General features: G+C 39.7%; 1 protein-coding gene across 1 annotated transcript; it reads left to right on the top strand.

Annotated features, from left to right (window-relative positions):
- The first annotated feature begins 5,383 nt into the window (after positions 1-5,383).
- On the top strand, positions 5,384-15,547 carry CCT2 (chaperonin containing TCP1 subunit 2). Its single transcript, XM_088522939.1, has 15 exons — positions 5,384-5,459; positions 5,938-6,003; positions 6,242-6,353; positions 7,243-7,319; positions 8,252-8,364; positions 8,567-8,769; positions 8,956-9,056; positions 9,144-9,271; positions 9,467-9,570; positions 11,282-11,401; positions 12,017-12,145; positions 12,235-12,338; positions 13,404-13,503; positions 14,506-14,647; positions 15,253-15,547. Exons 2-15 carry the CDS (start codon positions 6,001-6,003, stop codon positions 15,281-15,283), a joined length of 1,467 nt encoding a protein of 488 aa, XP_088379065.1. The 5' UTR covers positions 5,384-5,459; positions 5,938-6,000; the 3' UTR covers positions 15,284-15,547.

Genomic DNA, 15,547 nt, shown 5'->3' with positions numbered 1-15,547 from the left:
TGGTTAATAAGCAGGCACGGGGACTGTGTGTGTCTGCAAGTGCCCCGTGCCTTGGGGAACAGGGGAGCGGGGCCTGCGCAGGGCTGGCTCCCCTGCCCTGGGAGAGGAGCCCTGGCAGGACGAGGCAGCAAAGCTCAACTTGTCCCTCGCCACGTGGCCCCGAGCCAGTGTGTCCCTTGCTCCAGTACTCCCTGGGGTGCTGGGGGAGGAAGCGTGAGGTGAGAGCTTTGATGTCCCTAGGGAACCGTTCCCGCTAGCAGGGCAATCCTTCCAGGGCTTGTCTGGGCCTCCCGCAGCATCCCTCGAAGCCAAATGAATCGTGAGCGTTGACTTGGGCGCCACAGGATGTGCTCCTACACGATTGAATTCTGCTGACAGAACAGCTCTGTTACACCTGGGGACCTGGTTGGTCAAGTTCTTCAGGAATGGTCTAAAAATACTGTAAAAATATAAATATATTTAATTACACATACTGAAGAAAATCCTATTTGTTGTGGTCAGAGTTCAGATTACTATGTGAATTTTGATTTCTTAGTCATACTTGCATATATATTGCTTTAACTATTCTGTATGCGAGGGGATGTGATTCTAAAGTGTGTGAAAGATCAGGATTACACCTGCATTTTTAATGGCTATGTTACGTAGGAATGGATCTCAGCAAATTTAACTCCATATTAATGCAGTTTTTTTGCATTAGAATATGTGTATATCATACACCCACATTTTTTATATATAATATATTATATATTTGGTACTAACTTTGTATTTCTCCTGAACCTTGCCAAATCCCGACCACGGACGTTCTCCCTTGTCAGACTTTGGTACTTAATGCCTGAATGTATCCGAAGTGCTCTAGCGTGCGAGGAGAGGCTTGTGGCCGTCTCCGCCAGCGGGCGCGTCGCCTTTTCCACATGTCCCATCTCCTGCCATTGCAGCGTCACTCACGTCTCCCGAGCCGTCGTCCCCGTTTCCAGCAGAACTGCAGACCTGCCGCTCCAGCTCGGCTCCACACAGCTCTGGCGCGAAAGCTGAACTGATAGCAGTAAAATACAGGAGTCACCAGTGTGCCACAAATGCATTTATTAAATGCAGAAATATGCGTTTCTACAAAGGCCAAAATCTTATGTTTGTGTGTTCCTTTCTTGTCCTTACATTGTATGATATTGTAAGATTATTGTATGTCCTAATTCGCATTATAAAATGTTTTTTCCTACTTAAAGGCATAAATATAGTAACTTTGTATAAAGGTAGCTTTCTAGATTTTTATTTCTTTTATAAAAAAAAAGTCTAAACAGTGGGAGTACCGTTGCCAAATTGTTTATAAAGTTTCAGTTAACTTGCCCTGTTGAATTAATTTTTTACAAACATTCCTTGTTTCCTTTATGACAAAAGTGATACTGTACTATGCAGAAAGAGTGTATTTTTATGCCATTTGAAATCAACCTTAAAATTAATTTCACTTGTTTTAAACTTTCGTTACTGAGAAAGCTTACCAAATGTGCATTTAAAAAAAAATGTATTATGTACTATGACAACATTGTCCCCTTTACCAGTGCCAACTTCATTTGAAAAAAAAAAAAATTGTAGCATGGCAATAAACTATTGATTTTACATTGAAAATAGTGTGTGGGTTACTTGGGTGTTTACTAACGGGAAGGATGTTCATTGTCAGTGTTGCTTTACTCTGCTTTTAGTAAAACACTTTTTGCTTTTCTTAAATCATTGTTCCAGGCACCTAGCTCTGTGTGATACTTTTTGTTTTTTTTTCTTTTCTTTTCTTTCTTTTTTTTTTTTTTTTTTTCTAATGGTAAGGAACTAGAAAGTGAGGAATTGGGGTTTGGAAGTCTTTTTCACGGCTTTTTTTTTTTTTTTTTTTAAACAATGCTCTCTTCTTGATATATTTCTGTTGTACACAGACTTTTGGATTTCTTTTTTCTGTGTATTGTTGCCATTAATTACTGGCTAGTGAATTATATGTCATCATATTGAATGTACTTATTTTTCTAGTTGATTAAACAACTAAGAGATTTAACTTTTTTTTTTTTTTTTTTTTTTTTTTTTTTTTTTTTAGTATATTGGTAAACTGAGAGGGAAACAAATGGCAGTAAAAAAATAGGATGAAGCCTCTCCAGATGTCCTCTTCATTTTCTTACAGGAACTGGAAAATAGTGGTGATTGCTCAAAATTCAGTATTTCCTCTTCTCTCCTTCCCAAGCCCTTGTTTTAAAGCATAACTTCAATAAAGATGATGTTTTGAGCCAACAAAAGAAGAAAAGCTAGAGATTTCAGGAGATACTGTGTTTTCAGAATCTCTTAGGAAACAACATATTGGTCCTTGGAGAGTGTTGGTTAGATAACTTGTAAGTTCTAAGAAAACTCTGTTCTAAGGAAGTTTTGAGGCAATTCCTGTGCCTGGCTAACAGCTTGCAGCTTCCAATCCTGAACAGCTGCTTAAGAGGCAGTTTAGTATGAAAACAAGCATGAACAAGGCTTCAGCATTAAGGAGCAACTTTGGTTGCCTTTATCCTCATTTCAGATGAATTCTAGGAGCTTTTGGTCAAAATGCTTGATGTAGCAGCGATGATGTGCCAATAGGCAAAGTTCCTAAATTCACAGTTCCTAAATTACGTTAGCAATATGATTGCAACTACACCGTCATGCAATTGAAACAGCAATTCCAATTAAAATAGGCGTATACCTCATGTTCCTGATCTGAAGATGCTCTGTTACGCAATAAAAATTTGAAGCTTGCTTAGAGTAGTTGGTATGAAGGATCAAGGCTTAACTTTAACTGCATGTGCGTGGAATAGCATTTCCAATAATGATACAAGCTGCCCTGTTAAATTCATTATACATAAAATCACAGTAATATGTCTGTTAAAATTTTCAGCTGGGACTCAAAAGAGTTGGATGTGGTAGAGAGTCTCCATTTTATTTCCTTCAGCAAATTTTTATCTGCCTCAAGGTTGAAATGACTGTAATGACTGAGGTAAGCCCCAAGCTACTTTCTGTGATCACTGCCCAAGTTACTAGCCTTGGAGAAGGTGGCAAACAGGTCTGCTCTGCACCCCTGCGTGGCGGATAGCTCAACTGCAGTGCAAGGATGGGAATCTGCATTGAGGTGCGGGCAGCCAGGCCGGAGCACCCGGAGCTCCCGGCGAGACCTCTCCGAGCAGCCGACCCTGCGCTGTTGGACCTGAAACACTGCACAGAGATAATTTACAAAGTACGATTTTCTGAGCATTTCATTTTCTAAAGGCTGTCCAGTAACTGTCCAGCGGGCAGAGCTAGGACAGCAGGTTACACTGGGATTATTAGCTATTGCTTTCCTGTACTACCAAAGTGCATGTGATCTTCCTAGTTAAAGGTTGTTAATTGCTTCATCTCTGCTTCTTTTGCATGACAGTTTAAAGCACAAAACCTGGGTGAATTGTCCAAACCTTCCTAAAGCACAGTTCTGAGTACATCCCAAGGCATTTTTACACTTAGCAGACATGCCTTTGCCAAAGCCCCTGCTCTTACACTAAAGGGAGGAATTAGGGAATTATAAATAGTGCAACTTCCATTTCTGAACAAAAACACAGGGTGTTTTTAAGTAGCTGGGAAAAGGGATAACAGATGGAGCAAACTATTTAATAAAGACATTTAAAACCAACTCTATTTTCTTGTACAAGCAGGCAACAAGCTTTTTGTGTAGAAAAAGTGGCTGAAGGTGTCTCGGTATGATGCTACACACCTGCAAAACTACCCCCAGAACAACTACCAGTGATTTGGTATCAAAATGATTTGTACCCAACTCTGCTTACTGAATTTAGGTGACCGAGCGGGCAGCAAAAACCAGGCACTGCTTGTCAAGCGCCCTTAGAGGCCAGGAGCCTCCTTAAAATTAAACCCAGCAGCCAGGATTTAAAATGTTTTGGCCTCCAAACACAGTGTGGAAGTTACCCTGCCGCTGGTGGGGGAGTTTATCTGGGAACAGGCTGGGGACGAGGGGGCAGCGCTCCGCGGAGCAGCGCGCGCCGCCGCGCTTCTAACGGCCGCCCCAACGGCCGCCTCCCGGCAGGCCGCGCGCCGGCGCCGCGGGCGGAAGCGGCCGCTCCTCTGACGCAGCTTCCTGCAGGGCTCGCGGGGCGGCGGTCGCGCGTGGCTCTCGCGCCGTGGGGACGGGCCGGTGGCGCCATGGTGAGTGCGGGCGGCTGCGCCGCGGCCCGGCCTCCTCGCGCGCTCCCCGGCCTCCCCACGTCCTTCTCGGCCGCGCTTTGCCCGCGCGGGCTGCGGCTGCTGCCCGTGGAAGGTTCCAGAGCGCGCGCGGAGCCGGCCTTAGGCCGCGCCGGGCGGGCGTGTGGGGCTTGTCGGAGGCGGCCCGGGGGGTTCCCTCGCTCCTGCGGTGTCACCCGCAGCGTGGCTGGCCCGGAGGCGGGCGTGGGCCGCCTCTTCGCTCCCCGCTGCCCCGGGAGAGCCGGGAGCCGCCGCGCCGGGAGCCCAGGGCACCGGGAGCCGCGCGGCCATCGCGCCGTGCGGAGCCTCCCGGTGCGCGCCGCGGAGCCGCCCTTCGTTGTCTATGTGGCTGTCGATCGCCCTGAGTTTGTCAGGATGGGGATGCCGTGGGCGAGAAGCCTGTGGTGACCATGATGTGCCGGCCACAGAGCGCAGGGAAAGGCCCCCGAGCTCTGTGAGGAAGGCTGGGCCTTTGTTCTTTTGCTCTTTCCCAACTTAAAGGGATCTCAAGGACCCAAGTAAATATTGGGGTTTTGTTTGCTTGTTTTAGAGGCTTGTATTGATTATGGTTTTCGTAAAATTTGCATCTAGATGCAAAGAAAAAAAAATCAAGTTCTGGCACAAAGACTGATGCACTGATGTGCTCAGTAACTAGCTTTCTTTGGTTCTCCTGGTTTTATGTACTTTGGTTCTGATGCTGAGCCACATGGAGCCGCAACACAGAGACTACTGGATGGTCAGCTTTTAGGTAAAGCTTTAAGGTAAAAGTGTTTCAGGCTTATAGATATTGCCATGATCACATAAGCGTCTGCAGCAGGGACCTTAGGAGAGCCCTCATGTAGGGAGATCAGCGTAGGACAGGGACTCGCAGGAAAATCTCTTGCTGTGTTGTAGGCCTTTTTGCAGAATCGGAGAGCTGTGTAGACCCTCAGTTGCTGTCACAATCCTGATCTTGCTTTTTCTATCTTGAGAGGTTGCAAGATATATTTTTAGAAAGAGTCAAGGCTAATGTGTATAAAGTATACTTTTATCAAAACCAAATGGAGGAATAAATCATTTTAATATTAGAAATATTTTCTTGCTTGTTAATGCTTATAATGCGATTTAAAAATGCAGTGTCTTATTAAAGCTAAAAAAGTATTCTAATGCTAACTCTTTTGTTTTAGGCATCTATTTCCCTTGCTCCTGTGAATATTTTCAAGGCAGGTGCAGATGAAGAAAAGGCTGAAACTGCTCGCTTGGTAAGTCTGATCTCTGAGAACCTGGCAATACTTTGGGTAGTTAAGCTTGATGTTTTTCTACTCTTGGAAGTGCTTTCAGTTTATGATGAACTTCATCTGTCCACTATTAGTCTTGTTGCATATCTGGGAAGAGAAGGTAGGAAAGTAGGAATGTTTTGTTAATACTGGCAATCAGGAAAACTTGTAAGGGCTAAGGAGCAAAGTAACCTGGACCTTCCATCAGAAGCTTGGCATTCAGTATAAGCCTTGTCTTTGGGTCACAGGACATAATTGTCTTCGCAGGTACCCTAAAAGCAGGTTTGGTCTAGTTATCAAAATGTAGCAGTTAAAATGCATGGAACCATGTTCTGCTGAAAAGAATGTGGCTGTGGAAAGGTTGGCTTAAGATGTCTCCTTGGAAGTGATAGTTCGGCATTTACTACTTATCTTAAAGGAAGATAAACCCTGTTCTAAGGTGTATTATTTGCTTTCATTTCAGTCATCCTTTGTTGGTGCCATTGCTATTGGTGACCTGGTCAAGAGCACTCTGGGACCTAAAGGCATGGTAAGATAGCTGCAGCTTCTTAGCTGCCATACCTGTACATGTAGTATTAATAGTTACAGAATGTTTTCAAGAACTGGTTGCGGAGTCTCCTTCTTTGGAGATCTTCAAAACCCACTTGGATGCAGTCCTGTGCCACGTGCTCTAGGTGACCCTGCGTGTGCAGATGACCTCTAGAGGTCCCTTCCAACCTTAAGCATTCTGTGATTCTATGAACTAGTCTAAATTTTGCATTTTGTAGGACAAGATTCTTTTGAGCACTGGAAGAGATAGCACAGTAACAGTCACCAATGATGGTGCAACCATCCTGAAAGCTATTGGAGTTGACAACCCTGCTGCCAAGGTCTTGGTTGGTGAGTTTCTAACTGCTTGCTGTTGCTGTGCTTTGTATTTCTCCATTTGCAATTTTATTTTTGTAATTGTCCTTAGCATAGGATTTTTCTAGTACTGTGAAAAATTGGAGGAAGAGGGAGAGGAATTCTTCAAGTAGGGATAGCAAAATGTTGCAAGAGTTTCAGAACTCTGCAAGAATAAAACTGAGGTACATTCTGCTCTTGCAAAACTATTCTGACATAGTGACACTGCTTTCCCTCAACCCTAATCTGTCCCAGGAGTCAGAAGGGACAAAAGCAGCTCTGTGCTCCACTTTCTTCACTAGGAAAGCAGGAACAAAAATGTGCTGAGGTGCAGAGGTTCTCTGTGATTCTCCCTGATTTAAATCTTTTTGTTACCTGATTTACACTGTCTCCAGACAGAGTTTACCCTTGTGATCAGTTGTCTTCATGTGCAAACAGTTCAGTTTTAGTGACAAGCAGCACCCTGAGCAGGTTATTCTCCAGATTTTGTGTTTGCTGAGTTTCTGTTGGTCAACAGATCATGCTGCGTATGTGGTTATCTTATTCTGTGATCCTGTTTGTAAACCTCAGAGCTTCTCTCTGCCCTTAGTCCCTTCGGATGACCATTCCCTAGGAATGGGGAGAGAACAACTTCGGGCTGCTGGCAGGCCACAACTGATGCCTGGGTCGCAGATGAAAAGCAGTAATTTGAAGGATGCTGAATTTGGTTTGATGTCTGGTTGTTCTGTGGCTATAACTTGAAAACCTTTTAAAACTAGATAGAAACAAGCTGCTTTTTTTCTTCTCTAAGCTGATGTGAGATACAAATATTTGTACTTAAAGCTTGAAAATCATATTATGGATCAAAGCATGACTAGAGTGATTTTTATTTATTTATTCTTTTTAGATATGTCAAAGGTACAAGATGATGAGGTTGGTGATGGAACTACATCTGTTACTGTGTTGGCGGCTGAATTACTGAGGGTGATGTATTAAAATTTTTCAGATGTTTTTGCTTGGCACTGTAGTCCTAAGATAGTAATAAGAGTTTGTACTAAGAAGGTTCTCAAAACATAGCAAGACTTCTTACAGTACCATTCAAATTGATAGGAAAAAAGAGATCTTAGATAACACCTGCTAAATCTTTTTGGTGTATTAAACTATATTCCATGCTTTATTACTTTTAACTTCACAACTTTTTGGTACCTTTTTGAAAGTTATTTTCTCTTACTTCATTACGGAAATGCAGTACAAAGGTATCACTGTCACAGCTCACTCTTGGATTGCACTGAGCAGCATGCAGCACTGCTAAGTTTAGTTCTCAAAAATAATTTTCCACAAAGTTGAGGAGGGAGAGAAATGTGTGTGAAATGCTGCTCCTGTGTGCATGAGGCACAATTTCATGGTGCTTGTTTGAACAGTGCATAGTGAACATTGGCAAAGATCTGAAAATACTAGGAAAGAGACTTTGAAAGTGAGGAGGAATTCTTGACGTAACTCTTGACAGTAAGTTTAATGGCCATGCTTCCTGGATAGGCATCAAGAACATCTTGATTGTTCAATTTGTTGAGTTCCTTGCAGAAAGGAAATTTGAAGATTTTTTTGAACTAACCCTAGAATTGCAGGTGTAAGTGAATAAGAAATTGCTCTCAAACATGAAGTGAAATATAACTGTTATTATATATGAGTCTGGTTGCTATTCATACATCAGTTAAGATTTATTAATCAAAATTTATGTAAGATATTCTGAGGACAAATCGTATTTGTCTAGATTGGAAAACAGCTGTTTATTTGAATCCTTATAGTTGTCTGGCTTCTGTTTATATTCAAAATTTTCTGATTACTCTGAAGTGTCCTTCCTAATTACTCTAAATATATGATGGAAGTAAAATAACTTATTAATTTTATTTAAATAGGAGGCAGAATCACTGATTTCAAAGAAGATCCATCCTCAGACCATTATTGCAGGCTGGAGAGCAGCCACAAAAGCTTCAAGAGAGGCTCTTCTGAAAGCTGCTGTGGATCATGGGTTAGTAATGTACATTTGCAGTAACCCTATGTAAGCTGTTCAAGATTAAAATATGGGAGAGAACTATGTAATATTATTCCTCAAAATGGAATATGACACAGATAGATTCAGGTTAGAAGAAGCAGGGAGACTTCATAGTGATAGGAGAGTGATAGCTAAGGCTTAATGAGTTTCTAATTTAATTGTACTTGCTTTGTTTTAGTGATGATGAAGTGAAATTCCGTGAAGATCTAATGAACATTGCAGGAACTACTCTTTCCTCAAAATTACTCACTCATCATAAAGATCACTTTGTCAAGCTAGCTGTGGAAGCTGTTCTTAGGCTGAAAGGTTCTGGTAATTTGGAAGCTATTCATGTTATCAAGAAACTCGGTGGAAGTTTGGCCGATTCTTACTTAGATGAAGGTAAGTCTTCATGTGAGCTAATGGTGCTCTTAAAATTAAACAATTTTACATATCTTTATGAAATTTATTTCAGGAAGCATTGCTATGTTGTTATTAAATTGAATAATCAATACAAGTTTTTGGAATAATTTAGATGAACTGTTCTCTTTTAATTTGAAGTCTTACAAGATCTCTCTGCTACTACAGGCTTTTTACTTGACAAGAAGATTGGTGTAAATCAACCAAAAAGAATTGAAAATGCAAAGATTCTTATTGCAAATACTGGTATGGATACAGATAAGATTAAGGTATGTGATGGAACCGCTATTTTGAAATGATATTTTTGTAGAAGTAATTTAGTTTTTAGACTAAACTCTTTGTTTTTTTCAATTCAGATTTTTGGCTCTCGGGTTAGAGTGGACTCAACAGCAAAGGTAGCAGAAATAGAACAGGCAGAAAAGGAAAAAATGAAGGAGAAGGTAGAGCGTATTCTTAAACATGGAATAAACTGCTTTATTAACAGGTATGTATTTTCTTGGGAGAAGGGTAAAGTTTATAATCCAGGTGCAAAGTAGCAACATTTTAATATTGTGCAAGTGTGAAGAACACTTTTTATGACTGTATCTGTAAAATAGTGTCCCATGTAACACTTAACTGATTCATTTTAAAAGGCGAGTTCTTTGTGTCATGTGAACTTGTGCCTACTTTTTAATTGTAGGCAGCTGATCTACAACTACCCCGAACAGCTCTTTGGGGCTGCTGGAGTTATGGCCATTGAACATGCAGACTTTGCTGGTGTAGAACGTCTGGCTCTTGTTACAGGTATGGAGTATGAAATTAGATAAGTCCTTTATCGATCTCTATTAATATTAGTGCCTTATGGGCATTTTTTTTACTTTCTTTTAGCAAATCTAAATGTGAGAGTGCTTAGAAGGAGTTACTTTACAGACCTTTCAAGTACAGACATAAATACAGGATGCTGTGAAGTTGGCTAAGAGTAACTGAAATTACTTTCTTGCTTTAACAGCTGTTGTATAGAATTCAGTACTTTTGCAACAGTTAGCTTATTTTCTGTTTGCATTATACTTTACATTTGAAATGTTCATCTTGATTCTGAATCCTCCCTGCATTTTGATTCAAAAATATTTTTCCCTAGCACCTGTGTATAAAGAATTTTAATGCTGCAAAATACAATTTCACATTAGTGTGCTAGCTGGTGTTTTTCTTTAATATTTTTAAAATGTCTATTTTTAGATAAGTCCCTGCTTGATAAAATACCAAAACATTTGCTTTATGGGAGGTAGGAAATGTAAGTTGACACATCTGCAGGTTCGTTAATCCTATTTTGTTATAAGTGGCAGTTGTTTGATTGTAGCAAGAGAAAGTCATCATATCTTAAGTAGTTGAGGTAGACTTCACATAACATGGATAGCTGTAGGATATTTTTAGTAGTGGCCAGTGTTAATGTGACTCTAGTAGCAGTGAAAATTCAGGAAGGTTGAAAGTGATTCTAGTTGTCTGAATTACTTAGCAGTAGTTAACTGGAACGCAATCAAAAGCTGGTTACTAAAGTAGTCATGAGAATGGAGAATTTGCTTTGCAGGGAGAAAGAAAAAGATACTGTCTTAGTAAAATTAGGTTAGTATAATTAGTTACATTTGTGTGGAACTGTTTGTGGGCAACCTGATGCCAGCAAAGGCTTCAGTGAGAGGAACGTTGCTTAGGCTTGAACAAATGCAGAACAGGTTTACAGTCAGAGCAGCTGCACTGTACAGAATCACACAGTATAGCTGAAAAATTCAGATAAGCTTTTTAAGCCTCAACTTTCTACCTGCGAATATTGTCTTGCCTTAGACCACTCGAACTACAGAAACACCCCAAGCTAATGAGGAGCAGATGTATATAAACGGGGAATTAATATATGTAAATGGTCTCCTAAAGACCACTTTAAAAGTGGAAGAGAAAAGTATTAGAGCAATAATCCATTTAGAGCCAATTTGTTCCTTCTAATACCCTCATTGCTTACATGGTGGGAGTTGATCAGTTTATGAACAGCATGCTGGGTGGCTGCTAGAACATACCAGCAGTCTCTCAATTCAGGACTGTCGTGGCAAATCTTTCTCAGCCATGTAGCTGAGCAAGCAAAATGAATGCTGGCCCCAACCCAAGTTTATAAACATGCAAATCGGGTTTAATATTTTATAAGTAATTCATCTGTTAATACTGTTAAAAATCTAAACAGATCATGTTTGTTTACATTTCAGTACTGGTAAATGTCAACACAGTCTGTCATCCAGAGAGACTTCAGAAGCATTACAGCTGTTGTAGTTCTTATGACATAAAAACAAAACACTGAAATTTTAAAGACTTCTGCTGACATTGGAAAAAGCTTGGCCTGTCAGTACTGCTACCTTTATTTTTAGGCAACTATGAAAATGACTTTCTTTTCATTAGATTTTGGTTTTCTTGGTTAGTCTCTGCCTTAGTGGATGCTTTTATCTTGAGCTCAATGACTGTAGTGTGATATTTGTAGGTGGTGAAATTGCATCCACCTTTGATCATCCTGAGCTGGTAAAACTGGGAAGTTGCAAGCTTATTGAAGAAGTCATGATTGGAGAAGATAAACTCATCCATTTCTCTGGGGTGGCTATGGGTAAGTGTCTTGCCCTTAGTGGCTTATTACAACATTTATGTTTCCCTACATTAACACTGCTCAGTTACCAAGTTGGCTTAACATATTTGTAGTGATTCATGTAAGCAGTCTTTGTTAAACGTTATTCTTTAATAAAACATTAATCCTGCCAAGATGTCTTTTTTCCATTTACATAACATACTTATGCATGAGCATTCATAAGGGTAGGATCAAAATTTTCTGTTCTTTTTACTTACCTCGTTAGATTAAATTGGTAGGAATAATAGCAACCTGTCATACTTCAGGAATTTCATTCACATTTTGTTGTTCTGATATGTGATGACACTTTAAGTTTCTAGTTCTTTTGAGATAAGGTTTTCATTTTCTATTAAAGTAGGTACTCTGCAGCATTTCATTTGGTAAAAACGGTTGTGTAGTGCAAATGGTTTTTTCTCCCTGTGAAATGTCATTATTCTGTTTATTTTCCTTTAGATTCATCCATGTACATAAAAATTGACTTACACTGATAGTAAAACAAATGCTCAGTGATAGCCCCTTCCTGTGTCTCATCAAGGTCTTAGTCTGCCTTTGAGGAAGTAATTTTTTTTAAAATATTTTTGCACTGGACCTTTTTAGGTGAAGCTTGCACCATAGTTTTGCGTGGAGCAACACAGCAGATTCTAGATGAAGCAGAGAGGTCTTTGCACGATGCTCTTTGTGTCCTTGCCCAGACCGTGAAGGACACTAGAACTGTTTATGGTGGAGGTGAGTATTACCATGCATTATGCTATGTACAGAGTGTATATTGTGTTACTTTTCAAGGCAGATATATAAAATACTGTGTGTGTCTTTAGGTTGTTCAGAGATGCTGATGGCTAATGCTGTGGCAGAACTTGCCATGAGAACACCTGGCAAAGAATCTGTTGCAATGGAGTCTTTTGCAAAGGCTTTGAGAATGGTAAGTTGGTTTAAATCAGACTGCAGAATGAATAGACATAAAGTTTCAAGAGCTGCTGGCTTACTAACTTCTGGTATCAGATAGTTACTTTGTTTTCCAATTTCCTTTTCTCTAATAAGTGAAATTTAGCAATTGTTGGGAAAGAAATGTGAAAAAAGCCTCTTTTTAAAGAAAGACTAGTATATTCATAATTGGGTATATTATAGGTTTCTCAGTGTTCACTTGTTAGCTAGCCCTTTTTCTAATTAGTTCTTCTGTGTGTGCAGAATCCAGAGAGCAGCAGAAATAGCTCATACAAATCTCAGCTAACTTAGCTGACTGCCGATGTATTTAACTGCTAACTTTGGGAGAAAAGAGCAACCCTTTGATTTTACTCATGGTCTTGTGTTGATAGTCCAGTACTATTGGACTGTATTCATGCCCTAATCCTGTATAGGACTTGCTTTGAAGACTGCATCTTGGTCAGAAATAAAGAATTACAAGAAAAAAAATGCCGATAGTGTGCTAACAGAATACCGGTTTGAAGAAAAAAAAAAAAAACAACAAAAAAAAGCCACACAGCTTTCCTTTGCTTAAATTAGGGAAAACCTTCCTTAGGAAATGAAAGTGCATAGGAAAATTTCTCAGGGAAATTACTACCTCTACAGTCAACATGAGTGACTTGCAGGTTTCACCTAGCCTGTGAGCAGAATTATGTGGTTAGTGCTTGCCAGCAAGCTTGTGTTCTTAAGATGACACAAGTTCTCCATTTCCAGTTTGGAATGGTAAATGAAGAGATATTTTTCTTTCTGCCTGTGTAAAACTGAATGACAAATCTGCTCAGGTGCTTTTGTCCTCAGCTGCAGTGTAACTATGTGTCTTAAACAAAAGAGAACATCCTTAGAAAGGTAATTTGATAGAGTTTTCTAACTGCTGATCACTATCACAGAAGAACTGCCATGTTTTTGAAACTCGTTGTTCTTAAAAGTTAATGGTAAACTAGTAACAGCAAAGTACATTCCATACAGGGAAAGTTAAGTGGCAAGGCATAGTATTTAAAGAAAATAAATGTGTTTATGCCCCTAGATCCCGACGATCATAGCTGATAATGCCGGCTACGACAGCGCAGATTTGGTTGCACAGCTCAGAGCTGCTCACAGTGAAGGGAAAACGACTTACGGACTGGGTAAGTAGCTTGATATTCTTCTCTTGGCTTGATATTTGCTGCAGGTTTGGCTCCCCAAGCTCCGTCACATCAGTTTGTCACTGATACATTCAGCTGGGAGAACAGGATGCATTAGGGCCACAATGTAGCCTTTCTTCTGTGTGCTTTTAAAGTCTGTATTACCAGGTGGCGCTCCCTTTTCTCTGTGTTTCTTTTTCTTTTTTTTTTTTCTTTCTTCTAGGAAATAGCAATCTGTGCATATAACTTAAATTTCTTCATTAATAATTTTTTTTCCTTGTATCAGTGCTGTGATTCAGTTACCGTTCTGGTGAAAAAAAAAAATAATAATGTCAGAAAGCAGTAGTAAATAGAAGATGAGCTGTTTTTATAAACTGGAAATTCCTGTTGGATGTCAATAACTTTGCAATTTATTGTTTGAAAGGGGCAATCATGATAAAGAATTTACTACTCTAAGGTCATATTACATCCACCATTTAAGCTCTTTAGGCCTAGTGTGTTTCATTTTGAGATGAAGTTTCAGGATACAGTCAGTCACCTCTTGCTTGTCTAACGAGGTGGTGATGTAGACATTTATGTTAGGTCTGTTTGCTCTGCACTATCCAAACTGCTACATTCCTTTATGGTTTTCTGGAGAGGAGGATTTCTGCCCATGAAACCAGTTGCTCTACTTTGAGTCTAGTTCCATGAAGTTCAGAGGAAAGGCAGTGACTGAAAGAAGACAATCAGGAAAAGGTTGGGGGAAGTGGCTATACCTAAAGAAAAAGTGCTGAGACACCTGCTGGAATCTTGTCCCTCCTTCCCAGTGGTAGGAAGTTTTCAACATTAAATCTTTGTATGTGATTGCAACAAGATAAGCTTAAATCATTAATCTTCAGGTGAGAGGTATTTGGACTTAATTTGTGCTTCATTTGAGCAGGAAAGCTGTCACACTGTCATTTTTATTTTAACTTTCTTAAAAGGAAACATGGACAAAAAACCCATGATGTCTCTTTCTCTTTAAAGATATGAAAGAGGGTGTCATTGGAGACATGGCAGTCTTGGGAGTTACAGAAAGTTTCCAAGTGAAGAGGCAGGTTTTGCTGAGTGCAGCTGAAGCAGCAGAAATGATTCTTCGTGTGGATGACATTATTAAAGCGGCACCAAGGTATTACTAGAATATCTACATTAATCAGTTATAGTGCTATTAGAATGGCCTTCTGTGGCGAAGTAACTGTGCAGAAAGTCTTGCTTAACAGTGCTTTATTTGAAATGAATAGTGATGTCTAACGTGCTAATGTTCATTCCATAAGACTGTGTTTCACATCATCCGTGGTCTGTAGCACCCAAATATCAGCAAAAGTGAATTTTGGCTGAGCAAAATGCCAGGTAGTGGGGATGGTACTTTTCCATTTGTTATAAGTTAGGATTACTAAAAAATTCCATTTGTGGGCAGGTTATCCCATGTACTTACTAGTTTTCACTGTTTTTTGGATTTTTTTAATGCATGTATATTTTATTATACACATATAAGAATATAATAGATACATAAATATAGATCATATAAATATATTTTACATATTTTACTCATATTTTTATTTATCTTACCCTGCTTAGAGTTGGTCCACAGCTTTCAGAGAATACTGTCTTCTGTGATGTGAGATAAACCTAGCATTGAATGTAAAATAAGAACTAAAAAGATAAAAATAAGCTGGAGGAAGTAGAGAATGGACATCAGTGGGGAAAACATTCTGATTTTTATTTTTCTTCTAGAAAACGTGTGCCAGACCATCGCCCGTGTTAAACTCTTCAGTGCCTGTTGACATGTGGACCAGATTTCACCTAGTATTTTTTTTTTTTTTAATGATATAGTTCTTGCGAGGCTGTGGAACAGAAGCTTAAGATGAGCATCTCCATCAATAGCATGAGCTTTCTGTTGATTTTAAATTATTTCAGTTTGTGTTGGTGGGAAGATTCACTTTCAATTAAAATACGGGTTTATACAACCCTGTTTCTTGTTCCAGGTTCCACTTAAAATACACTGAAATAAAAAAAAATGGATTAATCA

This window comes from Tinamus guttatus, unplaced genomic scaffold (assembly GCF_059628265.1).
Source record: "Tinamus guttatus ecotype Peru unplaced genomic scaffold, ASM5962826v1 Tinamus_guttatus_pri_ptg000171l, whole genome shotgun sequence".
Lineage (NCBI taxonomy): Eukaryota > Metazoa > Chordata > Aves > Tinamiformes > Tinamidae > Tinamus > Tinamus guttatus.
Note: the sequence above shows the minus strand (reverse complement) of the source record. Positions and strands in the feature narration are given on the sequence as shown.

Bases quoted from the DNA above. Each gene is read 5' to 3' on its own strand.
- CCT2 (XM_088522939.1), top strand. The intron at 6,354-7,242 runs GTGAGTTTCTAA...TATTCTTTTTAG, and splicing joins TGCTGCCAAGGTCTTGGTTG to ATATGTCAAAGGTACAAGAT. The intron at 9,057-9,143 runs GTATGTGATGGA...TTTTCAATTCAG, and splicing joins TGGATACAGATAAGATTAAG to ATTTTTGGCTCTCGGGTTAG.